General features: G+C 47.2%; 2 protein-coding genes across 14 annotated transcripts in view; one reads left to right on the top strand and one right to left on the bottom strand.

Annotated features, from left to right (window-relative positions):
- The window catches only part of LOC118704350 (spermatid perinuclear RNA binding protein), a 144,148-nt gene extending 141,307 nt beyond the window's left edge, over nt 1–2,841 (top strand). For all 3 annotated transcript variants that reach the window (XM_036411887.2, XM_036411877.2, XM_036411876.2), the window contains one exon: nt 2,576–2,841. In XM_036411887.2, the coding sequence (XP_036267780.1) occupies nt 2,576–2,751 (176 nt within the window). In that variant the 3' untranslated portion in view covers nt 2,752–2,841. The remainder of the gene's footprint in view (nt 1–2,575) is intronic.
- A 3,286-nt stretch (nt 2,842–6,127) lies between these two features.
- Nucleotides 6,128–26,376, bottom strand: part of RABGAP1 (RAB GTPase activating protein 1) — a 110,443-nt gene continuing 90,194 nt past the window's right edge. For 8 of the 11 annotated variants that reach the window (XM_036411869.2, XM_045572046.1, XM_045572048.1 and 5 more), the window contains 7 exons: nt 14,742–14,834; nt 14,257–14,367; nt 12,403–12,507; nt 11,587–11,670; nt 11,099–11,170; nt 8,965–9,162; nt 6,128–7,780 (listed from right to left, as the gene is read on the bottom strand). In XM_036411869.2, the coding sequence (XP_036267762.1) occupies nt 7,658–7,780; nt 8,965–9,162; nt 11,099–11,170; nt 11,587–11,670; nt 12,403–12,507; nt 14,257–14,367; nt 14,742–14,834 (786 nt within the window). In that variant the 3' untranslated portion in view covers nt 6,128–7,657. The remainder of the gene's footprint in view (nt 7,781–8,964; nt 9,163–11,098; nt 11,171–11,586; nt 11,671–12,402; nt 12,508–14,256; nt 14,368–14,741; nt 14,835–26,376) is intronic. The other 3 variants (XM_045572051.1, XM_045572052.1, XM_045572053.1) reach the window with 1 other exon arrangement.

Here is a 26,376-nt window from a genome sequence, read left to right as displayed (position 1 = left end):
CATAGGCACTGGTTGCATTTAGCCAGCCCTGTCTTACACTGTAGACACCTTTGGCTTAATCCTGACAGGGAACCTCCTGCCCTCTGCTGGGACTTACCCCGCTTCCCATAAAGGCTTCCTGAACACCTGATCTGAATGCGCGCACTGCGGACGCAGAGGGGGCTCTTTGCCCTGAAAATTGTAGGTTTTAGGTGAGAGGTGGGCACTGACAGGTCCAGAGAGAAGGGCCGGGCTGAGTCAGGAAATCAGTCCAATCATGGCACATTGGTACAGCCTGTGAAGGGCCAAGTGTTGGGCTTCATTCTGCAGGTGGTGGGAGTCGGTTTGAAAAGTTGTGCTCAGGACCGTAAAGTAGGCACAGATGCATTTTTGAAACATCGTTCTGGTAGTGGTCTCCAGTGTCACCGTTCAGTTTGGTATGGCTTTCCAGCCCAGCGTTTGGCTCCTGTCTGCACCCGAGCAGGGCGGTCCTGGCCATGGGCTTTAGTGCCACACTTTTCAACAGGCAGCTTGACAGAACCTTCCCCCGCAGCGCACTCCTGCTAAAGACCATTTAATGGCCACGGCAAATGAAACCTGAGCCATGGTGTGTGGGAAAAATAGCTAGGGAAGCCCATCTTTTGCTTCAGATCGAGTCGTGTCAAAAAAGCTTCAAGCAGCCGATTTGCATCCTCTGTGTGTGTAGCTAGGCCTGCGACCAGCACACAGAGGGATGGTGTCTGCACCCTGGGAGACCTACGAACTGCTGCAGCAAGGTGCGTGTGTGCAGGCTGAAGCAGGTGCCGCTCAGGAGCATCACAGAGGCTGAGGCACACCAGACACGGTGCTCACCGTAGTTGGGGTGGCAGAGAAAACCCTAATATATAGTGCTCTACTACCAAGTATTCTCCCTCGGAGAGGTTTCTAGGCAAGTAAATCAAGCTGCCACCATTATCCTTTAAAGGGAACTGGAATTGGGGGGCATGGAGAAAGGTGCTTCGTGTGCAGTGACAGAGCTGTCATGAAAGGAGACCCAATAGCAGTGCCTGCAGATTGCTTTATTGAATCCTCCACAGGCTGTGGCAGTAGGTGAGGAGCCTCAGAGAGGGAGGTGTCTGTGCCAGCTCCATGCAGGGCTCTCCCAGCGCAGCCTGCAGACAGTGGTCCTCTGGCCAATCAGGTACACTTGTCAGTGGGTAGGAAACCACTGAATTCTTGGGGAACTGGATGCTGCCTGCTGAGTGCAGGAATGCTCGTCATTGGGGATGTGCCTCTTGAATTGTGTGCCTGGTCTTGTCTCTGACAGTGGGTGGGTCACTTCTCAATTCTGAGGAGCACTCCTCCTGCTTAGGGAAACAGATGGTGGTCAGACTGTCTTTTTTTGAGAAGTCAGGTTCGTTTGTCCATGGAAGTGAATTTAGGGCTTAGCAGTTTAGAAATATGCAGCCTCTTTCCTCCTGGGTTCCTGTTGCCACCAACACCGCTCGGACTTAAGCCAAGCACTTTGGTGGGTCAGTAGCAAGACAACCTGATCCAGACAAGTTCATCCCTTGGCCAGCTGGGTTGTCACTGTCTAAGACACACAGGCTGTGATTTGGAACTTAGGTTCCAAAGTCTCTCTTCTCTCACCTGACAAGCCACCACTAGACACATCCATTTCCCTGGCCATGAAGGCTTGCACCCCAGCTCTGTGTAAGGGACACTGGTTTGTCAGCAAGGCGCCCTGCCATAGCTCTGTGGGAGGTGGCTTAGCTACCAGTTACTATCAGCTTTTCCTGGACAGGAAGACTCATTTGTAGAAACTGGGGAGCCAAATTGCAGGCATCCTCAAAGCCTCTAACAGGGGTCCTTACTTTCTGATCTCCACAGAATCCAGGCTGTCTTGTGAGTCTCTCCAATCTCTAGACAGACTTCCTTTCCAGGGGCTTGAGGTGGGAATCTCCCCCTGCTTTTGTCTTTCTTCTGAGTCATGAGCCACCTTCCTTGGTAGATTTCAGCCCTTAGCAGCATTCACGGTTTTCTCTGAACTTGGGCCTTGTGCCAGGGGCCATCCGTTGGTCTGCCGTGCTAAACCTCTGGTCTCTGTAAGGGGCCGGTTGGGTCCCAGCTACATCTTTAGGAGAAGTCCTAATTAGTGGGGAGGGCACTTTCAGGAAGAGTGGGGCTGACCTTGGTCCAGCCTGTCAGCCTACGCATCCTGGTCTGGCCTCTAAGACTTGCTGCTTGCCCACTCCATGCAGAACTCCTTGGGAAAAAGCGGCCAGTCTAGACCTGACGTCCTGGGCTGTCTGCTTGCCTTACAAGGGAGTAAGGGGGCCCTGCTCAGCCCCAGGGGTGGGGTGTTGGAGGCATGGAGAAGACTGAGCAGTTCCCCATACGACACTGGGCTGGGATGCAGCTTACTCGTCTGGTGGTGGCCAAGGTAATTTTAGAAATCTTATTTAAAATATCTATTGTTTTGTTTATTTTTCCTGAATACGCAAGTGTAAATAATAGAATTTGCAGTGCAGAGCCCTTGGCAATAACTTTGTTGTGTAGTATGTTAAAAAAAAAACTGGAAATCGCGAGCACCACGGACTCTTTCCCCTTGGGGCATTGGTTATATGTAAAACTCTGAACTTGAACCCTTCGGCACAGTTGAAGCAGCAGCTTTCGGGTGTGGACTGTCACCAGTGCCTCGTCCAGAGATGCCTGCCCTTCATCCACAGGGACTCTGCCACCTGGCGCCCACGGGCAGTGCCCACTGACTGTGTTGGACTCTGCATAGACTGACCCTCTTGTCTGGCTACTGCAGTCTGCCTGGAATGCCCTGACATGTTGCATTTCCCCTATTTGGATGAATAAAAATGAAAGCTTCTGTCTAAGCAGGGCCTTCTCTGGTTAATGAAGGTGTTTTGATAAAAAGGGTCAATTTCCTGGGACTTTGGCAAGATCTTCCTGTTCATGGTGCTGAGATTGTGGGAAATTTTTGCACCATTAGCAAACTGAGTTATGGACAATGAATCCTAAACCTCAGCACACACCTCGCTTAATCCTCATATTTGCTCCCCAGGATTGGGATAAGCCCAAGGGAGTCGAGTTTCTAAATGGCAGCAGCAATCGGAAAGCAAAGCTGAAGCTCTTCCTGCTGCTGCCCCAGGTAAGCCAAGAGCTGTGTGGACAGAGGCACTGGGTGTTCCTGCTTCATCTTATAAACTCAAGGCCTGCCTTCTCCCCCGGCACACCATCGGTTTGGATCTACAACCATGCCAGAACTGAAAGATGGAGGTGATGGTACGTGGTACAAAGGTTGAAATCCCAGCTCTCGTGATCACAGGCAAGCCTTCAACCTTTACTTCCAAATCTGAGTAATGTTACTTAACTCAGGGCAGAGCTTAACAGGAGATGGGTAATCTCCAGGAGTTGGGCACTGAGCCCACTGCAGAGATAAGGAGTTCAGTGTGGTGTGCTAGCTGGTGTGAAGTGCTGAGAGCTTATACCTCCTGCTGCCCACTGGGAGTTAGAGGCGTGGGTTCCATCCTAGACGTGTTGCCTGCGCCAGGAACCTCTCTAAGGGCCCAGTGTCTTCACCTATAAAATAGGGAAGGATAGAGAGCTCAGTGCCTCAGCCACTGTGTGGTCCTGATCCTTGTGTCGTCTTCCTCTCCTCTGCCCTTCTCCTACCCCAGGTGACTCGGATCTGTCCAAACAAAGCATTATAACCCACACGTCCATTACACACATGACCGTATAGGGTTCCAAGGGCCAAGCAACTCCTCTGGGCCCATGTCCCTCCCATACTAGTACTCCCCTCAGTGCAGACTCTGGTTTTCACCACTGGGGTTCAGAGCTGGGAGTGGGTCTCTCTCCCCCACACACCTTCTCTGCTCACTCGTGTCACTGGGACAGTGGATGGGGCAGCAGCACTCATGGGAGACTTTAAGGCAAATGCCGCTTATCTTTCATTCTGAGCTGCCCCACGAGTTATTAACGAGATGTCCTCGGCAGGGCCCACTAGATATCCACTCAGCCTGTCACATATTTTCACTTACCTTGATCACAGTCAAGGAAGAACCATGGTCACAGAACCAGGATCTGAGTTTACTAGCATGAAGCCTATGGTCTTTCTACCACAATTCCTTCCAACTAACCACCTTTCCCCCCACTCTGCTTCACAGCCAGGCTTTTTCAATCTATACTTCCTTCTCTGCTCCCTCCACCCCACCCAGCACCCCACCCTAAGCATCAGTGACTCCTCAGTCATCCCGTCAGCCTTCACAGCCCAGCCATCATTCCCAGGTAGAGCTTGCTAATTTTTAAGGCCCACAGCTATTTCCCTGCTCCGTGTCCTTTCTCTTCGCCCTTGACCCTAATCCTGCCCTTGCTTAACTGGGACAGTCCCTGAGCACTCTCCACCCTCCTAGCTTCACCTTACCTGCCAGAAGATTCTCAACCAGGGAACTCCTCCCCTACCTGGGCGCATTTGGCAATATCTGTGACAAGTGGTGGTGGTGGGTGTGCTATTGGTATCTAGTGAGTAGAGCCAGGGGTGCTGCTCAACTTCCTGTGACGCACAGGTCAGCCCCACAACAAAGAACTGACCACACAGCTCTGATGTGCCGATTCTGGAAACCACCTAGGCGAGCGCCAATCCTTAAATTAAAAGCTCACCTTCCTAGGGTTTCCTCCCCCTTTCTCAGGGCCTCTCTATTCTATCAACTGTCTTCAGACTAAATTTCCTGTGACCATTTCCTCCTAAAGCAGGGATGGGGAACATCTGGCCCGGAGTCTCTAAGGCCCATGGAATCACTTGGTCTGGCCCTGCGGAGGATTAAATAAATGTTTGACCAAATATAGCAGGCTAATGTCTAAGTTATGTATGTTTAAGTTGATAATTTTGTATGGCCCTCAAATGATGCTATAAATACCCAAATGGTCCTTGGCAGAAAGAGATTCCCATCCCTGTCTAAACAGGGAACTTACCAAAGATTTTTAAAGGAAGTTGGCTTAAAACTCTCCAGTAATTATCCTCCTAACATCAGGCTAGACCTACCTGCTGGCCCAGCCTCACCTCCCATCATGCTGCCTTCATCAGACCACAGTGCTACACACCGTCCTCCTGCTCCAGAGTCCAGCACTTCCCCTTGCTGTCACTGCAGGAAGCTCTCCTTGCCAGGGCACACCCCCTCCCTGTTCTTACAGCTCCAGCACTTAGTGTACAGGAACAAGGGGACCTCCCTGGAAGCAGGTCCCCTTCTGAAGCACTTAGGCCCGTGTGCCGGGCAGACTGGTGTTTGGACTTCTTTGTCTGGGCCAGGGCACAGCTGCGGAGGTGAGGATTGCGACTGAATCCCCAATTCCTGGTCACCGAGACCCTTGGGAGTGGAAAAGCCTAGAAAAGGCTGTCCTGGACTCTTGCCCATGGTGGCCAGGAGTGTGGATGTCAGAAATACACCCACCAGCCTGTGAGAGGCAAAGGGAAACCATATGCTCTGGAGGCCCTGTCATGGCCCAGGCCCTTGCCCACTTCAGGGGGGGTCTCACTCACCACCTTCCCTTCTTTGTGGCCTGTATCTCAACCCACTTCCTCCAAAGCCTGGGTAAAGCTGAGGTCCTGGAGGCAGGCAGCGACGCAGAGGGGAGCACTGTTCTTCTTCCTGCTGCAGAGAAGGGTGGGTGGTAAGGAGGCAGGGTCTGGGAGCCTCATTCCCTGGTGTGGGCAGCTCCCAGTGAATAGAAAGCAACTTTTTCAAGCTGGCTCTGTCCACGCCACCACTTCTGAGTTTCAGCAAAGCAGACCTGGACTCCAGGTTATCTGCCTACCTTTCTTGCTCTTCGGCATCTCTCCAGCACATTCCCATTCTGTGTGGGAATTCACTCTTGCATCTCAGCCTGAGTGAGGTGCTTTTGTCTTTATGGCTGATTTTCTGAAACCTCAAACACAGAAACAGTGCCTCGCCTATTCCTCAGGGGCAGTGCTCACCATGAAGGCCATAGGTGAGCCTTCCAGAAGGCGGAGCTTGTGTCTTCTCACCCCACGGGCCTGGCACCTCAGCTGCTTACAAAGGGTCTGAATGGAGCTGGCCGAGGCTCCCACACCGTATTTGACCTCTCTGACGGTGGGGGGTGGGGGGTGCTGCACAGGATAAAACTGGTTTTTACAAAGCAATGCTGTTTGTACCAAAATATTTAATGAATATGCTGTTAAAATAAAACCAACAGAAGAAATAGTAATACAATTTTACTGGTTTATATTGCAATTCATAAAGTTAACACACTAAAACTACCCTAACACAATGTCCACACACCGAGATTTAGACGGGCTTACAGCGGTTTTGGTAACTGAACAAGACAGACACAAAGTGGGGGTTGGGGGGTGGGGAAGAGGGGTTACCACTTGTTACCTCCTCCTTAACACAGATGACCTCAGCAAGTGTCAGTACAGCCAATGGGAAAAATACAAAACAACCCAAGTGTCTATATACAAACCAGCGCCTCTTGTAACCAGCTACCTCCAACCACGTGGAGAGGACAACGAACCATCTACAAGACAGCCTGTCAGCACAACACTATATAAATTAAAGTCTGCTTTGTTTTTTAAAAAAGGTACTAAAACCTCATACCATATAGTTTTGAAGCGAGAACTTGCAGCCCATTTAAACAGTGAGGTTTGCACCCAACCACACTCCAGGGGGAATGCAGCAGGGAGGGACACGGGCCAGCTGAATGGGGCCTGGGCATCCCACACGGACATTTATTCACAGACACACACACAGCCTCAGTGTCCTCCTCACACGATCTGTTGTGCAAAGCACCTGGAATCTCAACGTGAGGGAGCTTGTCACAACTCGGAACGGCAGGGAAGAGAGCAGAACCCAACAGACCGTGAGTGAAATTAAGTGCCCATATAACCACATAATTAAGTTGTGCAGATCAGTCCTAGTTTGGGATTTAAACACTGTCATTTGGGGGCATTGGGAAAAGGTGTTTTTATATATATATACATATACACACATGACACATTGAGCAAAATAAGATTTGTCCACATTATGATTAATCCAGTCTCATGGTCACCCACCCCAGCCCTGTGAAGTCATTTTGGCAGCTAACACTAAAAAACAACAGGAACCATGAGAGTTGCATAGAATTGATCTGAAATGTGAAAAATGCCAAACCAAAACCTGTGCATCATACAGTTTAACAAAACTAGACTGCTCCCACCGCACCCAGGAAACCTCTCTAAAAGTGCTTCTCCGTTACCCAGGGACCCTCTGCGGGCACTGACCAGTAAGAATTACTGCAGTTCCAGGCCCTCTGCCCCACCCCCCCGCCACAGTCTGTAGAACGTGTATTAAAAAAAATTAAAGTTTTAGGAAAAAGACAGCCTGAAAGGATTCCCCCAGCTCTGATGGTGTCACCTCAGCCTATGGGCTGGGTGAGCCGGGGGGCATCAGGAGTGATCTGGAGCGTCCGGAGCAGCCGCTGGGCTGGCAGGCCTGTTAGTGTCAGTAGTTAGGAGAGCCTGACCCCAGAGGCTGCCTGCTTCGGGAGCTCTGGTCCAATGACCTACCAATATGCTTCTAGGAATCGGACTCAGGTACATCTGTTCCTGGGACATGTCACAGAATCACACATCTGGCCAAAGAAGGCAACAAAAGGTGTCGTGTTTCCTGACGGTGTCTGGAGGCCGCGGCTGCTCTCAGCAAGTCTCTTTCCCTTGAACGCCAGTTGCTGTCTTTATGGAGCTCAGTGTTCGGTTAAACCACGTCTTCTTGGCTGCTTGTACCTCATTTAGGGCAAGGCCCAAATGGTGCTCCAAGTCCTGCAAGGAAGACTGCGTGAGGGTGCTGGCTCCAGTGCCCAAGACCCCGCTGCCTCCCCAAGAGCTGAGCAGGCAGGAATTCAGTCTGTTTACTTTTGAGAGGCCTCTGGAAATTCCCCCGTCTCAAACGGGCATGGAAATATCTGGAGTGCCTGAAGCTGTGAAGCCCGCCTAGTTTATTAACACAGCCTCCTAAACAAACACCTCCCTCCCTTGTTCACCACTGCGCACCAGGCACACAGAGCTTCTGCCCAGGTCAGACTGCATCATGGACTTCCAGGAAGAACCTTCAAGTCTACCCTCCTGAGCAAGGCACTGGAGACGTTGGACTGGGCCAACACACAGGCTGTTTCAGATCAGCACCCACATCCACCCCTACCTCCTGGGGCACCTTACTGGGCAAGCCCACACCTCCCTGTGCCTAACCTTCCTCTTCAGCTGCATCCTGACCAATTCTTTGACCACAGCTCAGACACTGATTGCGTGTCCTATGAGTCATGTCTTAGCTTTGCCACCCCAGCATCGAGAACAGGGCCTGGCCAAGGGCAGGACCCAGTGAATGTGCGCGATGCGGGAGGCCCAGCCTAAGTTTGGCTCCTTGTGCATAGTACCCTGGTGCTGGCAGAACTAGCCAGACAGTGTAAAGATGACCAGCTCAGCCCCACTTCCTTCACCAGGAATGGAGGTCGGATCAATTAGGTAACATGTCCAAAGGCACAAAGCTAGCTAGATGATGGGAGCTGGGACATCAGAACCAACATTTATAAAGCTCGCACACACTGTAAACTTTTTCTGTGCATCATCTCCTTGTCCTCACTCATCTCCACTTATAGATGAGACGAATGTAGAAGGTTACTGACTCACTCAAGGTCGAAGACTCTGATAGTAGAGATGTGACTTAAAAGGACATATTCTCTGCTCTACCAAGAAGCTCCCAAGCTTGATAATTATGGAAAAGGTCAATGCTTAGAACAGGCCAAGTAAACATCCACTGGTAAATAACATGTAATGGGCTTCTTCCCGTGAACATCATAGTCAAAGTTGACAAGAGCAAAGAACCCCAACCCATAAGGTCATGCTGGCGTTTCCCACACCAGGACCCCTCTGGCTGGTCCAAGTCTCATGGCAGCGAGAGAAGAGGCAGTGCTTTGGTCCCAGGGGAAGGGAGGAGAGGTGGCTGTTACCTGTATCTTACACTCGGCCTCCACCAGCTGCAACTTGGTCTGGGCCAGCTCCAGTTCCATCTCTCGCAGCTGGTTCTTGAGCGTCTCCTTCTCCTCATCTGTGTCCTCATCTAAAACTTCCTTAGCCGCGCTGATGCCCTTTATGCGCCCTTCTTTGTTGAAAAACTCTCGGCAGCGCTCACAGTCATCTACTTTTTGCTAAAATTGAATGTCAGATGTAAAGAGACAAGAAGAGAACTGGTCGTTTAGAAGGTGTGAGCATCGCCCTCCCGGAGCCAAGAGGTGGCTTCTCAGTAGGCACCACAGCTTCTGAAAATGTGCCCTCCGTAACAGGAGACAGCCGAGGGGAAAACCACCTGGCTCTAGACACAAAGCAGTGGAAACAGTCTGATGTCGTGATCCAGTCAGTCATCACATCTAAGACTGTGGCTAAACATGAGGCAGCAATGACTAGATACAATTTATGTACAAGGATTTTCACTGCAGAATGAGAGAGACGCTTTCCGGCACCTGGGAGAAATTCAATATACTGGGCTGTGTTTATATAGGAAGTGTGCAACCTCTAAGTTTCTGAGGAATTTTTCATAAAATGGAACACAAAAAATGTATATATAGTATGGTTAAAATATATACCACAGTTCAAAAAATAAGATCCCACTGACTGTAAGAAACATCATAACGTCATCGTATGTTCTTCTAAGAAAATATTCTGCCAACTAAACCAAAACCTGCCCCAATTTCAGAGATGTGAATGTGAAACCATGCATATCTTAGAATAAATGAAATTATGTAATTAAATAGAACAAAGACTGAAAGCACATACACCCAAGTGTGCACAATGGTGATGTTATCTGTGGATAACAAGATTGTAAGGAGTGACCAGCGATTGTGGCTCAGTGCCTAAGTGTTGACCAATGAACCAGGAGGTCATGGTTTAATTCCCAGTTGAGGCACATGCCTGGGTTGCAGGCTCAATCCCCAGTATAAGGCATGTAAGAGGCGGCTGTTCAATGATTCCCTTTCATCACTGATGTTTCTCTCTCTCTCTCTCTCCCTCTCCCTTTCTCTCTGAAATCAATAATAAAAAATATATATATATAAAAAAAAAGATTGTAAGAGGGTTTTTTTCTTATATATTCTTCCAAATTTTCTGCAGTTTTATTAGTTCTGGAATCAGACGACAAATTATATTTAAAAAATAGCTAGTGCTGCCGAAACCAGTTTGGCTCAGTAGATAGAGCGTCAGACTGCGGACTGAAGGGTCCCAGGTTCGATTCTGGTCAAGGGCATGTACATTGGTTGTGGGCACATCCCCAGTGGCGGGTGTGCAGGAGGCAGCTGGTCGATGTTTCTCATCGATGTTTCTGGCTCTCTATCCTTCTGCTTTCCTCTCTGTGGGGATTCAATAAAATACATATTTTTTTAAAAATAGCTAGTGCTGAGTAAACACTTCTGGTGGGCGCTGGGAATCATCTTGCTCCAGGGAGAATGTTCTAACTCTAAGCAAACATGGTCATGAGCATAGAACTCTCCATTTTCCTCTCCACTGAAGCGTAAGTATGTGAGGAAAGCATCTTTCAGTAAAGGATTCATCTTAGTAAAATGTGGTAAGTATTCTTACACAGGCACAGCTTAAAGAAAGCAAGCATCGTTACAAAAGCTCCCAAATGGGCAACAAGTGCACTTTAAAATGTCCAGTCGTCACTGTGGCATGTGGGTCGCTGTGGCAGCACAAGAAAGTGGGCTGGGAGGGGAGTGTCCATGCAGGTGGGAGGGACACTGCAGTCCTGGCCTCCAGGCCCCAGTGCTGGCAGCTTGCACTCCCACGCGGCAGCACCGGAACCTAGAGCCACCTGTTTTGTTTACAAACTCCCGGAGGAGATGGTGGACACACTGAGAAGGACAAGGACCTGGGATTTTGAGATCTAAAGCCAGAGCTCTTTGGGTCTCATCTGTATTCCCCTCCAGAGGACAGAGCACAGTATCAGCTGTAAATTACCGAGTGAGGCTGTGGTATCTGTCAGCTTCTCTCACCTCTGAAATCAAAGCACCCCCTTACCAAAATCTGCAGTGCTGGTGACAGCCATAAACTGGGCTAGGGGATATAAAATTTCTTTGATAAAGAGAGACTCACCCGAATTTTCTCAATTTCCACTTTATTAGCTGTCTGCTGCTTCTCCAATCTTTCACTCAACTGAGAACAAATCTAAAGAAACAGACATAATGTCAAATTAAAATCTCTTGAGCAATGCCATCAGCTACACACTTTGGGCTGGGGATGAAGTCTGTGGTGGCCACACCGCCTCTGCATCCATCAGCCTGGGACTTGCAGGACTATTAGCATGGCTACCGTTTCTGCACCATGTAACCACACATGCACATAAGGTGCAACCTGTTCCTGAAAGACGCCCAGGAACATAGTGTGGCTTCACTTACTAAGGGCACTCACTCTGCCTGGTGCTCTACCCACATGCCTGAGATCGCAATTCCTCCCCTTGCTCTACAGTTGGCCAGGCGTGCAGTGGCTGGTCAGAGCCGGAAGCTCGGTTTGGAGGGGCACATTCCCTGGGGACAAGCGGGTTGCCTGGGGATACAGCCCAATTGCCTGGTGCGCGGACCCACCTGCTTGTAGTCGCCGATGATAGAACTGTTCTTTTTAATCTCAGATTCTGCTTTGTCCAGCTCCCGCCGACACATTTCTTTGAGCTGCGAACATTAAAAAGGCAGGCCTGAGTGTTTTAAGGGAAATATAGAGGGCTTTCCCCTGAATGCCGACCTGACTCTGAAGGGCTCTCCCTCCCTCTCCCTCTCAGCATCACTAACCTGTTTTTTTGGTGCCAGGAGAGGGAGGGACAGTCAAAATGCCCCAACACACCCACCCCCCCTCAGGGCTCTGCTGAAGCTTCTGCCTGGGAGCAACCTGGCCTGTGGGCCTGAGCAGAGGACACAGAGCAGAGACCGAGCTGATGGAGCACCGCGGCCGCCTCAGGAACTGACCGCTCGTCTGTGTACAGTGCTGTCACCTCGCGCCTCAGGCAGCCCTGACGCCAGGAGGAGTTACTTTATGGAAAACGGGGAAAGGGGACAGGGACTGGCCCCAGGGCACCCAGCACCCTAAGCTCTTCCTATGGCTGCAGGTCTGTGCCCAAGGACTGCAGAGCTGGCTGCAGACAAGCCACATGCCAGACATGTGAGGGCGTTGCTTTCCTTCTGCAGAGATGCTAATCCTATTCTGTCACTCAGATTCGGTCACACCGAATGATGGCCCTGCCCGTGGCCTCACTGTGCTTTAATTGGTAAGAACCATTACACTCTGCACAGAAAATAAAAAAGGAAACCGAAGTCAGCTGTCCCAGGTTCTCCAGTGCCAACAGAAAGCCTGCAGCCACACTCCCACCATCAAGCGTCTGCAGGACACAGAAGGCTAAGCTCCCTGACCTGAGCAGACTCCTCTTCCAGCCGCCTTTTCTCTTCTTCTGCATCAATCAGCTTCTGTTTGGTCATAAGCAGCTCCTTATTCAGTGCATCCGCCTTTTCCTCAGCCTGACACATTTAAGAGATGCTGTTAGTGAACAAGACTGAGACCTGGAGGGGTTGCAACATCCAGCACAATCCCATTTTAAGAGGAAGGGGAACTGTGATGGGCTCAGGGGAAATGATGCCCCCACTGTCGCACGGAGACCAGGCCCGTGCCTGGGCAGCCTCGGCTCCATCCCATCGTTCCCTGACCATGTGCTACTGGCGAAGCCACAGAAAGCCTGTCTGAGCCTCAGGATCTTCATCTGAGGGATAAAGTGTGGAAAGGACTAAGCACAGTGCCTAGCACATAGTAAACGCTCAGTAAACAGTAGCTGCTATAATCATTGATAGCTATAATAAATTCTGAACTCTATTTCCTCTGCTTCATCAAACAAGTTCCACATTTTGGTCTCCTTGTCACCTGATAAAGGAGGCCACCCTTTCCTGTTTCTACTCCTGAAATGGCGATCCCCCACCCGCTTTCTCCTAAAGCATGCAAAGGGCAGGCCTGTGGGCCCAAGTGAAAATGGTATGAGACCCCGACACAAACGGCCCAGGACACGAGGAATGAATGACGGCAGCCGCGAGGGCGGTAAGGAAACAGCAGTGCGCAATGCCTCACACCCGTTCGGCGGAGCAGGGCTCCTGGTCACAGACCCCGCTGGTGCACTGCATCATGTAAGTCCCCTGCTAACGCTCAGCAGCCCGAGCCGCTTTCTAGAACACCGGGAAACTATGAGCAGGAACGAAATCTTAGGAGCCTGACAGGGAAACCTGAGTCAGGTGTTGGTAAACGATGTCCTCTGACCAGATCTGCTGGTTCTTACAAATGCAGTTTTATCCTAACCAAACAGCCATGCTCACCTGTTTACTTACTATGTGGCTAGTTCTGCACCAGTGGCAAAGCTAAAGAGTTGTGACAGAGACCATGTGGCCCACAAAACCTAAAATATTTCCTACCTATCCCTTTACAGAAAAAGCTTGCAGCCTGACCTAACCCTGAATGAGACACACACTTCTTTTAAGGGAAGCTTGAGGTAGAGAGAACGGACAAATGCCCACAGGAAAGCCATCACCTCAAACTCAAGATTGGGAGAAGCAAAGAAAGATGGCATATCTGCCAACAGAAATTACTGATGAAACCAAGCATCATGGGCACCGGGCTTTATTATACTCGGCAGTGCTTAGTCAACAGGCACAGAATATGCAAGAAAACAAAGTCTCGCTGAAACCGGTTTTGCTCAGTAGATAGAGCGTCGGTCTGTGGACTGAAAGGTCCCAGGTTCGATTCCAGTCAAGGGCATGTACATTGGTTGTGGGCACATCCCCGGTGGGGGGAGGGGGTGCAGGAGGCAGCTGGTCGAGTCTCTCATTGATGTTTCTAGCTCTCTATCTCCTCTCCCTTCCTCTCTTTAAAAAATCAATAAAATATATTTTTTTTTAAAAAGAAAGAAAACAAAACAAAACAGAATCTCTTCTTGTTTTAGGGGGAGGTTAAGAAAATCTTAGTGATTAAACGCTACTGCCAGCTGTGATAGCATGAGAATGAATCAGAAGTCTCTCAATCACACGATGTTTCGGAAGAAGTTCAAGGACGTAAGGAAGGCTTCCTGAGCTCATCACTGACCCCTATAGCGAGAGGGAAGGAATGCGGACACGAGCCTGTACCCTCAGAGGAGGGTGACTAACCAGAACAGCAAACCTGGTAATTCCCCGTGATCACGGAGAAGTCAGGGTGAACACAATCTCTCCCCACAGCCGAGTCAGACTCACGTTATCCAGGTCCTTGCGCAGCGCGATCTTGCTGGTCACCAGCTCGTGGGCCAAGTCATCGTTTTCCTGTTCCAACCTCATGTTCGCTTCTTGCAGACGCCTATTCTCCCGCTGAAAGGTTAAAGGAAACCAGGGACAGACACACACAAGTCAGATGAAAATGAGTGTTTTCAGGGCTAACTCTCAAAACTCCCTTGAGTCCTACGGAAACTGTGGGAGATGTAGCTGGTCCTCAGGGGCTACCGATCACTAATTTCAGAAACACTGAACTGACGAGTGACCTTGTCAAGGAGCTATGTCTTATTAACCATGCCAACATGCCACTGAACTATGACTGACTAGGCCACTGGTTTGAAGCAAAACAAACTTTGTTTTCTTATTTGCAAACTCAAACTGAAACCTGAATCTAGAAACAGTGGAACTGGATTTTAAAAGGAACGCGACAAGGCTGTTACAGGCACAATTATATGAAGTGAAAAGCGAACCTCAAACCGTTCGATGGGGTCTTCCTGCTGGGCCTGCTGTTCCCTCATGGTGTGATATTCCTTTTCATATTTTTTCAACTTCTTCTGACTGATCTGTAGGATAAAGCACAGCAGGAATTAAAAAGTATCAGAAAGCGGTGGGTGCTTCAGGGACTTCACTAAGGACAGGGCTGGTCCCAGTCACTATGGAAATGTTTCCTAATTTGGAAGGGAATCTCCAGAATGGGGCACGTCCAGCACCCAGAATTCTCCCTCAATGGCTACTGCGTCATCTGTTGGGGATACCTGGCTCACAGCTGTTACTAGCAGTGTTAGAAGGACCACCTCCGGAGAGCTCTTCCTACCTGAAGCCTGGGTCCCGCTGTCCCTACAATCTTCCTCATCCCTGTCTTATCTAGCACCTTCCAGCACGGCTGCAGGAGGCTTCAAATCTCTGCCCTCACATACAGTATTCTTTATCCTCCTCCTCCCCTTCATTTTATACACAACTTAACTGAGGTATAAGGAGGTTATGTACCTTGATCAAGGTCACTCAGTGAGGGGCTGGCAGATCTGGGATTTGAACCCAGGCAGCTGGACTCCACCCGAGGTCCAGCTACAGCCACCTCACTGTCCTACCATTTTTCCTCTCCACCAGCTCCTGTGCTATCAAGCAGGCACAATTCTCTCTGTGCTTCAACACACAGCTCTGCTGACCACTCTATTTGGCTGCTCTTCTGTCCCATCAAACAGTCCCCTTTCTCTCAAGCTTTTTCCTACCAACCACCACTGCCACCCACAGGTCTATACCTGTCACTCCCACTGCGTCAGGGCCTCTCTTTAAGTCAAGCTCCTGCTCTGACCACTCCTTAGAAAATACCCTTTGGAAGGTCAGAGTGGTTTCTTTTTCACTCCATCCAGTGGGTTCTCTCTCTTCCCAACTAGACTTCAAATCCCTGACTTTCATGCTTTGCCATGACCAACCCCTCCCCTCCTCGAGGAAATCCTTCCTCCCTCTCTCTCTCAGTGCTCCTTCTACCCAAGAGGCCATTTCTCCCTTTTATGGGTGAGCCCTTTTCTTTCTTCAACCTGGACCAGGACCAAGGGCATCCTCAAGATATTACACAACCCTTATCTTTTGTTTTATTCCCTCCTTTAAACCACTAACCCATTCTCTTTGTTTTTAAAATTATATTTTTAAGAAGTATAAAATAGAAAAAACAGAAAAGTGATAAAACAGGTGTATGCAATTTAAGGAATGATGACAAGCTAACGCTCATCCCTTCCCAAAGCGTGAAGAACAGCACCGTGCTGCCTCACAAATGTTAGCTGCCAGTTCCGGGAATGAGGAAACTCTGAGCTTGTCAGGTCCAAATTTCCTCATTTTAGAGATGAAGAAACTGAGACCTACAAGGGGATGGGACAGGCCAAGTTTGCAGTGCCTCCAATTCTCCGTCCCACCTCACTCGTGCTGCCTGGTGTTCCCCTCCCACCTACTCTCGTCAGGATGTGGATATGTCTGCTTCAACCAGGGCTGATCCTAGAGTCTGGCTGCCGCCGAAGGGGAGGCCACCACGCACACAGCACTACACCCTGGCGGCAGTCCATAGAAATGTCCATTAAACACTTGGGGGAGAGGCTGCAAGTGGGGTGTGACATCTTTAAACTCAGGTCTTCTGCAGTTGAAGGCCAATGCCGGGGTAAACTTTTAGTGTATACGAGAGGCCCAGTGTACAAATTTGTGCATGGGTGGGATGCTCGGCCTGGCTAGCCATCAGGGCCAACGGGGCCAGCTGGCCAGAGGGTGGGGGTGGGGGTGGGGGAAGAGACCACAGCTCACCAAGGGGAGGGACTGAGGGAGGTTGGCCAGCTGTGGGAGAAAACTGACCACCAGGGGGCAGCTCCTGCATTGAACTTCTGCCCCCTGGTGGTCAGTGCCCATCATAGCTACTGGCCAGTCATCTGGTTGTACCGGTTGCGTAGGCTTTTGTATATATAGATATCATTCGCAAAGAAAGCACCTAAATAAAACGTGTGTGATCAGTAGTGTATGAACTATTCTAACAGATCAATAGTGGAGCAGCAGAAGCTAAAGGAGATGTGTGAGAGGCAAACATGGCCTCCCAGTGCTCTCTGCCGTCAGTGTGAATGGCAAGGAGGGTCTGGATGTGAGGCTCCCCTTAGTGCTTCAGTAAAAAGGGAAAACAAAAAAAAAGAATTGACAAATCCTACAAAACATCCATACAAATCTTCAGGATTCTCCAACTTTTCCTTCTCATGAGGGGCAAGGAAGAATTAATAATTTTTTCCTTTAAACATACGTTTAAAAAGGCTACTTACAAAATAATGCCTTCTACATTTCATTATTCCTAATTATAAAAGCCTCTTTCTCAGAGTAAAAGGCTGATTCTCCCTCAACATTGTCACAGCTGCTTGTGTCTAACGAGCACCTGATAAATGAAGGACACTTTACATTTGGTTATCTCATTGATTCTTAAGATCCTCGCGACAGGATATGAGCAATTATGCATTCCCCATGTTTTTCAAGTGTTTCTGCAGTGAGCATGAGTTACTTTTGTAATTAAGTATACAAAGTACATGCTGTTAGAAAGAATTCTCACAATTACTCAGGGCTTCTGCACCGGAACTTAACACAGGCAAAGCTCCGTCTTCTGAGGAGCTTGGGGCCCCGAGTTCCTCATCAACTCAGGTTCCCTTCCCACTGCTCAGCCTCACTGGTTCTGGTTCCCTTTACTCCCCCCCCCCTTCCCTAAACCCTTACTCACCAACCCCACTACAAACAGAAAGAAGTAAGAGCAACACTGCTTATAACAGGCTTGCACTGACCCTGCATCTCTGAGCATGGGTGGCTGCTCACCAGAGCCAACCGTTCAGACTGCCTCTGAGGCACAGACCCCACGAAAAAGGCCGATGCCTGACACTGCAATGGGGAATGGACAGGCACCAGCAGCAAAAGCACCGATGCAGCCGAAACCGGTTTGGCTCAGTGGGTAGAGTGTCAGTCTGCGGACTGCAAGGTCCCAGGTTCGATTCCGGTCAGGAGCATGTATGTTGGCTGCGGGCACATCCCCGGTAGGGGGTGTGCAAGAGGCAGCTGATCAATGTTTCTCTCTCATTGACGTTTCTAGCTCTCTCTCTCTCTCCCCCTTTCTCTCTGTAAAAAATCAATAAATATGTAAATAAAAAAATAAAAAAAGCACCAATGCAAGCCTCCACATGACCAGGAGAGACCAGCACCCACCTTTCAGCCTGCCAGTCTCGTTACCAGACTCCAAGTCAGAACATTCCTCCCTCATCCCTGCCCATGCAGTGTGCACAGAAATGCTCAATTACACCGGCCATCCTTTACAGAGCCAATGGCCATCCTGCACATCTATAATCAGGATGCAGCAGGGGCATTTATTTACCCACCAGTTGAGCAGAGCTATGGGCCACGTTCTTTGTGGGCTTTAGGATGCAGAGATGTATACAGGCCACAACATGCAAACTCCACAGGAAAGGAATGCTTACTCATTTCAAAATTCTGAATGCCTGGCCCACAGTAAGCATGGAAATACTTACTGAACAGAGACATAGTCCCCACTTCAAAAAGTTCAAGGGTCATTTTGTCTGTCTCTTACACCAATAACATTTTAATTGAATTCAGGAAGTAGGGAAAGGAACCACCCAGAGCCAGGAGCCACACCCTCTGCCAGCGGCCTCTCCAGGGAGGCTGTGGAAAGCACAGCCTCACACACAGGGGCGTGTTTGCCCTCAGAGGTGACATCCGAGCCCTGGCTGGGTGGCTCAGTTGGCTCAGCATTGTCCCTCACACCAAAAAGGTTGCAGGTTTGATTTCGGGTCAAGGCACATAGGTAGGTTGTGAGTTTGACCCCCTCAAGCTGCATATGACAAAGCAACTGATCAATGTCTCTCCCCAACACTCTTCCCTTCCACCCCCCCCCAAAAAAAAACAAAAACAAAAACAAAAAACACTAAAAAAGGATATCCTCAGGTGAGGGTAAAATATATATATAATTTTTTTTTGTTGTTTAAATGTTCTTTTGGGGGGGAAGGGGGGATCTAATAGTTTCCTGGGACAAGACTGAGTTTGTACTAAATTTAGGAAAAAACCAATATGACACCCCACTGCAATCTATACACATGCTGTTAACACTCTTAGGAATAGAACCAATCTGAAAGTGTCCTGAGAGTCATGGTTCCCATAAAAAAGCCCAGAAGGCAACTCTGCCCCACCCCAGCCACAGCAAGAGAACACTCTACCTCCCACTTCAGAGGCTCCCCGGCTCCCTGAGGCCATGCACACATAGTCCCCAGTTAGGAAACTTGGAATTCGGCAGCGGAGACTTGGAGCATGTCAGTGTGACATTCTGATAGAAGTACAGAGTCAGTCCCAAGCCCCTCCCCTTGGTGGCCCATCATCAGTCTTCACAGGAATCGGATGTTGCTCTTACAACAGGGCTACATGCCCTGGGAAAGGCAGCACCTGCCAGCCTCTGGCACAGGCAGGGATGTCAAGGCCCGGAGCTGGAGGAAGGGAGTGGCTGCAGACTTGCAGGGGGGAGGGTTCAGACTCAGGTCCTGGCTCTGCCAATGACTCATGTGTGACGAAGGCCAAGCTGCCTTACCTGGGCTTCAGGTTCCTCATCTGTGAAAACCACCAGTAGTCTTAAGGATCACAGGATATAAAACATTTAAAGAGCTCGCTGAGTGCCCCACACAGAGCAGGGTCTTTTACTTGGCGGTACTACTATATACTTTTATTCAGAGGATCAGAAGCCAAACTACCCTCTGCACATGTGCTGCAGAGAATGAGCCATTTAAACAAAGCCCATTTCACACAGACAGCAGGAAATGGCTGCTGACAGGACACCGGAGCCATTTCCAAAGGTCCCTCGCTGGGCTGGAGACATAGGGAGTCAGCAAAGGTGGGAGGTTGAATGTCAGTAGTCTGCATGTTTGGGCGAATGGGTGGGTAGGAAGAAGGCTTGTACATTAAGGAGATCCTGACTCCAAAGTCCTCATAGCTAAAATAAAGAAATCTGACCAAGCCCACCACCCTCTTGTTGAAAGCTTGAGGTAAGAACTTGGCTTTTCAGTAATTAGAAGAATCCGGGATTCACACAGGACTGTCAAAATAACAAGATCCCTCTACACCTACCATTTTATATAATCTTCCAAACACCTCTCTCAAAGGCTATCGCAGGAATTATCACCCTCATTCTACTGATGGGGAATTGAGACCTAGAAGGGTACAGTGACTGCTTAGTGACCATGCCAGCACCAGATCAGCGATCCGGGGCGATTCTTGCTCCTTATGCATCTCTGCAGCATGCTCAGTACTGAGTACAGTTCCTGACACGTGAGAAAATCTATAAATGTTTATTGACTTAACTGACTTAAGGAGATGCCTGGGCAGAGGAGGTCAAAACAGGGCAGGCCTCGAGATCACTGGTGCTGAGGGATGATATGATCAGAAGATCAGCAGCTACATTAACGGCATCATCTTATGGCTCTCTCTCCAGCCCTGCTGCGTTAACCTGCCCTGGATCACGGGGCAAGGCCAAGCCAGGATGAGAGCCAAGGTTGTGCGACTGCAAGGCCTGCCCTTGTAACCACTTGACACAAATCAACATTCTATTTAATCTCTGAGCCCTTTCATTTAATTCGTTCAAATAGTTCAGACTCCAACTCCCTCTAAAATCACTAAATAGAATTAGGTCTTCTGGTCCTACCATCAGAGTATTTTTCTAAAGTGCAGAAGCAAATTAGTAGCAGAGAACCCAAATACAGATAAGCACCAGGGGAGACCAACTTATAAAATAAGAAGGGAGTGACTGCTGCCTACCCTTATGACACTGAAAACTTACGGTACATGCAGAGAAAGAGCAGCCACCCAGGAGTTTCCTCATGAAATCCAATTCTAAAAGGTTACAACAAGCAAAGAAGTAAAACTATAGCCTGGTCTAGTTACAGGGAAAACTGAACTTAGGTACAGTGTACACAGTTTCAACGCTGACACAGACGAAGCTTGTCCTGTCCATTCAATCCCTCACTTACAGTAAGGCACAGTGACAATAAGCATTGACTTTAAAGTCAAACTCCCAGGATCTAATCCCTATTCCATCTCTTAGGAATTTTATGCACTTTGGGAGTTTTCTTCAATTTTCTAAGCTTTATGTAACATTTGAAAAATGACCTCATGTAGTCACTGCAAGGATTAGTCTACCACGTATAGGCACTATGGAAGATTCTGTGAACACACCAAGGAAAAGACCGATGTAGTCACTGCAATCATAGAGCTTAAAGCCTAATCCTAACGCACAATAACTACACAAATGATAAGAGCAGAGAATGAAATTCAAACTAGTGTGGCTTTTAGCTCATGAATAAAAATATTCCCCAAGGACAAAGATTCCCAAATGCCAGAGTTGTCTGTTTCTCCAAATAGCAAGTGATTAGGATTGCATTAGTTTGGAGATACTGTTATTTGGTTTTTGCAATAATATCTTTTCTTACAGGTAGTTTGAAGTCTAGCACAATCACTTTATATTTGAAATAAATTCTAGTGAAACAGTGGTTCAGAAATTACATTTCACCTTAGTGAGGATTCTATAACAAATGGATCAAATCTTCAAGCTTGATCTAAGAAACCCACTGAGCCATCTCTTTCAGCTATTTCTTATTTCTTCTAAACTAGCCTCATATATTTGACTTATTCTCTAAAATATCTGTATAGACATAAACAAACGATTGCTTTAATATAATTCTCGAATCAAAAATTTAAAAGATCTAAATGTGAGTGTATTCCCACCCCACTCTGCTCTAAATAATGCATAGTATAGTTATGAGTATGAATGGGTTGTGGAGCTACTAGGACCATTCATGAACTCCTAGAACAATCTTTAAAAATGAAATTCCTTTTAGAACTAATAGCAGAAGTGAAAACAGTTTTTCTATTTCAGGACACTGACCCATAAAAAAAGAGAAAATCAATGGACAGCTAAATGAGTTTCTATACATGCTATTAAATTATAGATTAAGAGAAGGAGATCAAAAACTACTCAAAAAAAATAAATGTTAGTATCATAATAAACTAAGGAGAAGGAGAGAGAAGGCGAGAAGTACAGGGTAGAAAAGACAGACACAAAGGGACACACAAGTACAGGGAGGAATACAGACCTTTTTTAACAACACCCCCATCTTGTGGCTGTTTCAGGTATTGCCACAATAAATTTCCATTTTATTTCAGCAAAGGAGTGGAAAGCACATTGGGAATGCAAAGTCTCAAGGCCTGAGTTCCACTAGGGCAGTAGTCAGCAAACTGCTGCTCACGAGCCACATGTGGCTCTTTGGCCCCTTAAGCATGGCTCTGCCACAAAACACCACATGCAGGCACGCATGTACAGTGCGATTGAAACTTGGTGGCCCATGTGCAGAAGTTGGTTTTCGGCCTGGGCGAGTCTATTTTGAAGAAGTGGTTCTAAGGTCGAGTTACACTCAAGGGGCCAAAGAGTTGCATGTGGCTCGTGAGCTGCGGTTTGCCAACCACTGCACTAGGGCTTGTCAGTGTGCAGCCAGTACCATTTGGGTAAGTTACCTGACTTCTGGAAGCCTCAGTTTCCACACTTGATTTGCCCTATGTACCTCATAAGGTACCATAAGAAATGAGATACTTCCAAAAACTATACAAATACCAGAAATTATAACATTATAAATGTTACAACAATGACAAGAGAAATAGGTCTTTGTTAGTTGGACTGGACATGTGACAAAGTATTCTCAATCAAGAAGCACAACTCTGAAAACCAAGTCACAATTTAAAAAAATATATATATAATGGAATGGGATTTCTATGAACCAGAGTCAATGTTTCATTTCTAAATTGTAAACCACAAAGTTAAAAAGCTAGATTCCAAACCATTCCATAGCAAGAGCCCCATTCTCCATGCCCAGAGAGGCTCTGCACCCCCAGATGCTCACACACACCCCGTGCTGACACACGCTCCCTCATAACACACGCAGGGCTTGCAAGGATTTTCCTTTTTTTTGAGATGGCATATTATTCTGTGCCTAAGGTTCTTCGCCAGTAATTGCTCAATTTTTCATTAATATTTGCTGATATTCAAGTATAGCTACAAGAGCGTAACTAATCATCACTAACTAAACTGTACATACCATATCCCACCTTTAGCAGGGTCCTGGTGAGTCTGTGAGGCTTTCCATGCTGTGAATCAATTTAAAAAATTACTATCTTTCTCAGCCTGAAACCATGTTGCAAGTAGGGGTATCATCCAAAGAGCACCCCCGCCAAGCAGAGTTCTCCAGGGCCAGAAGGAATTACATATCTAAGCACAAAATGTGTGTGCTATGCAGCCTTGTCTGCCTTAACTCCTTGAAAGCAGAGGCAAGAAAAAGAAGACATTAGACACCGCCCAACTGGCCTATGAAAAAAAGAATCCATATATTATTAAAGTGTTTCAAGCTAATGAAAACCTAAAAGGTAAAACCTTTGCTGGAAGCTACTTTTAAGCCTTGTCCAAATCCATGTTAATTCCTTTTTGTAAACCATTTGGTAGAAACTCAACAGCATATTCATTTATTCACTTATTCAACCGCTATTTATATGGCAGCTTCTGTTCTTGCTCTGGGTATTCAAAAGTAAGCAAGAGATAGAGTCCCCTCTGTCCTAGGCTTAATTCTAATGTGGAGGGAGAATTAATAACCAAATAAACAAGATAATGTGAAGCAGTGATAAGCGGAAAATAAGGTAGAGCCAGGAGATAAGGGTTGGGGAGCTGCTACTTTAGACACTGTAATTAGAGAGAGCCTCTCTGATGGCATGATATTTGAGCCCAAGAATGAATGAGGCAACAGTGAAGCCAGACGGACATTGAGGAGAACAACACAGGCAGAGGCTGAGCAGTGAACGTGTTGGCCTGTTTAAGAACAGCAAGGAGGCCAGGGTGTCTGAAGTGGAAAGAGTACGGGGGGAAAGTAGTAGGAGATGAAATCAGAGATGACCAAGAGGTCAGATGGTGCTAGCCTTGCAGGCCAAGGCTAAAACTCGAGTTTTATTCTTAGAAGCCATTAGCTGTAAGCAAGAGAGATGGGAATCAAGAAAAGCCTGGGAAGAAACCAGTGTGGAAACAGGAAGACCAAGCAGTCTCCTGGAATATTCCAGGAGAGAAGTGATGATGATGATTAGACTAGGATGTTAGTGATGAAAGGAGCAGGAAGTGACCAGATTTAGGATACATGCTGATAGTAGGGCTTGCATATGGAGTTAAGAAGATGAAGGTGTGACAGAAAGAGAAGTCCAGGATAATATTGAGATTTTTGGCCCGAACAACTAGCCAGGTACCACGAACTGAGATGGGACACTGAGAAAGAGGCAGGTTTTGGAGGGAAGAAATCACAAGAGGCAGATCCTCTTGCGTGCTGAACCAGGCTGAGGTGGAAAGAGACTCAGAGAGCCTCAGAGCTCACTTGGTTCTCTGCTTTGTGCCCAAACCCAAAATCCATGAAAAAGTTCCTAAGAAGTGTTTCATATCTGCTTCAAGATCAGAGAGGAAGTAACCACAGTGGCAGCCACCGTGTCTTGAACCCTTACGAGTTATCAGTCATTGTACATATGGTGAAGTTAATCCTCACACACTAAAGTACTTGGCACTGGGAAAATATCATTAAATGTTATCCAAATTACTTGTGAAGTATGTCACCTTTTATTTTGAATGATAACGTCAATGATTATCTTAATTTCTAGAAGTTCTATTTCCTTTTCTTTTTAAACACCTCATTCATCTTACCTTATCATTTCTGTTCTTTCTTGGGATAATAGATAGTCTTTTAAAAAACACAACAACAAGTCTGAGGTCCTGCTGGAGGCTCCGTCATATTGTGTGTCTGTGTGAGCATTAAGTACCTACCTACACTTCCACATTCCATGGGACACTCTTATCAGTTCACACACACTAGCTTCCAGCTGCTTTGCTTCAGGCACTGGGCATTTCTTTTTTCTTTCAAGTTCATTCAGGTATTTAAACATTTCTTGGGCCTTATTTTACTTAGCATCTCCAAGTGTCTAAGGAGGGTTGGCCTGAGTTAGCTCAGTCTGACATATAACCAGAGTCCAGTATTACCATACAGACGAGGCAACTGCCTCTTAAAGAACTGACTAGCTCTGAATTCAGGTCTCTCTGATGCCCAATCCATGCTCTTGTCATAGACGGAAGCTTCTTACTTACATCTGCCAGACACACTAATTCCAGTTCTACCCCTGGAGTCACTCACATAATGTAAACAAGAGAGTCAGACTTTCATGCACCCTAAAGAGTATGAACACAACCATTTATTCTGTCCCCCATTTGCCTCCAGCTGAAAATTCCAAACTAAACTCCTTAAATTACTTGTTCTTCTTTAAAACCAAATTTTATTACAACGTGAATACAGGAAATCCTATATTTTTTACCTTAAGAACTTATATAAATCATAAATGCCACTGGAAGTGAAAAACAAACTGGGTTTCCTTCATGCATTAGTTTCTTATTAGGGAATTTCTGACCACAACAATAAATAGGGAAAGTTAAAGGACAGCACAATAGAAATCACAAAACCTGTGTTCTGCCACTAACTAGCTGTAGGACTATAGAGGGCTATAAGCTCTTTTTGCTTTGGCTTGTCTTCAAAAGGGGAATGATAATATCTTTCCTAGAGTTTAAAGGCTGGGGAAAGCAGTAAGATTTAATGCATAGGTTGTAACACACGAAAATATCTGGAAGGCCGAAGTGTGAGAAAAATGGAGAGATGTTAGTCAAAGGGTACACACTTTCCAGGCATCTAAGAAAGAGCATGATGGCTAATAGTTAACCAGATCACTATATATTAGAAAGTTGCTATGAGCAGAACTTTAATGTTCTCATCATCACAACAACAAAAAAGGTAATTTTGTGAGATGAAGAAGGTGGTCACTAACTGTGGTAAACATATGGAAATATATACACGTCACATCATCACACTTGCATCTTAAACTTACCTAACATTACATGTAAAGCTGAGGAAAAACAGAAGTATCTAATTTGAGATCTATGGGAGAATCATTTTAAGTCTAGACTGGGAAGGAAATGCAAAGTGTCAAAAAATGTCCATTACAACTGATGAACTGATATATGGTGCACATCTGACATTTTGATGTTTGTGATTTTATTTTTATTTTTGATGTGGGAAACATTGTTATTCTTAATTCTGTTAGTCAGACATTTTCTCTATGTTGTGTTATGTAAGTTAAATAAAGGAAGAATAATCCAAAATTAGGAGAAAGTGTCCTAGCCGGTTTGGCTCAGTGGATAGAGTGTCAGCCTGTAGACCAAAGGGTCCCGCATTCGATTCTGGTCAAGGGCACTTACCTTGGTTGCAGGCTCCTCTCTGGCCCCGGGCCCTGGTCAGCGCTCATGCACGAGGCAACCAATTGATGTGATTCTCTCACATCGATGTTTCTCACTGTCTTTCCTTCTCTCTTGCCCTCTCCCTAAAAATCATTGGAATATCCTCAGGTGAGGATTAACAAAAAAGAGGAAGTGTATAAAAATTTATGGAAAAATTTGTATAAAAAGGGGAAAATATACAATAGGAAATA

The sequence above is a fragment of the Pipistrellus kuhlii genome, unplaced genomic scaffold (assembly GCF_014108245.1).
Source record: "Pipistrellus kuhlii isolate mPipKuh1 unplaced genomic scaffold, mPipKuh1.p scaffold_m20_p_43, whole genome shotgun sequence".
Classification (NCBI taxonomy): Eukaryota; Metazoa; Chordata; class Mammalia; order Chiroptera; family Vespertilionidae; genus Pipistrellus; species Pipistrellus kuhlii.
Note: the sequence above shows the minus strand (reverse complement) of the source record. Positions and strands in the feature narration are given on the sequence as shown.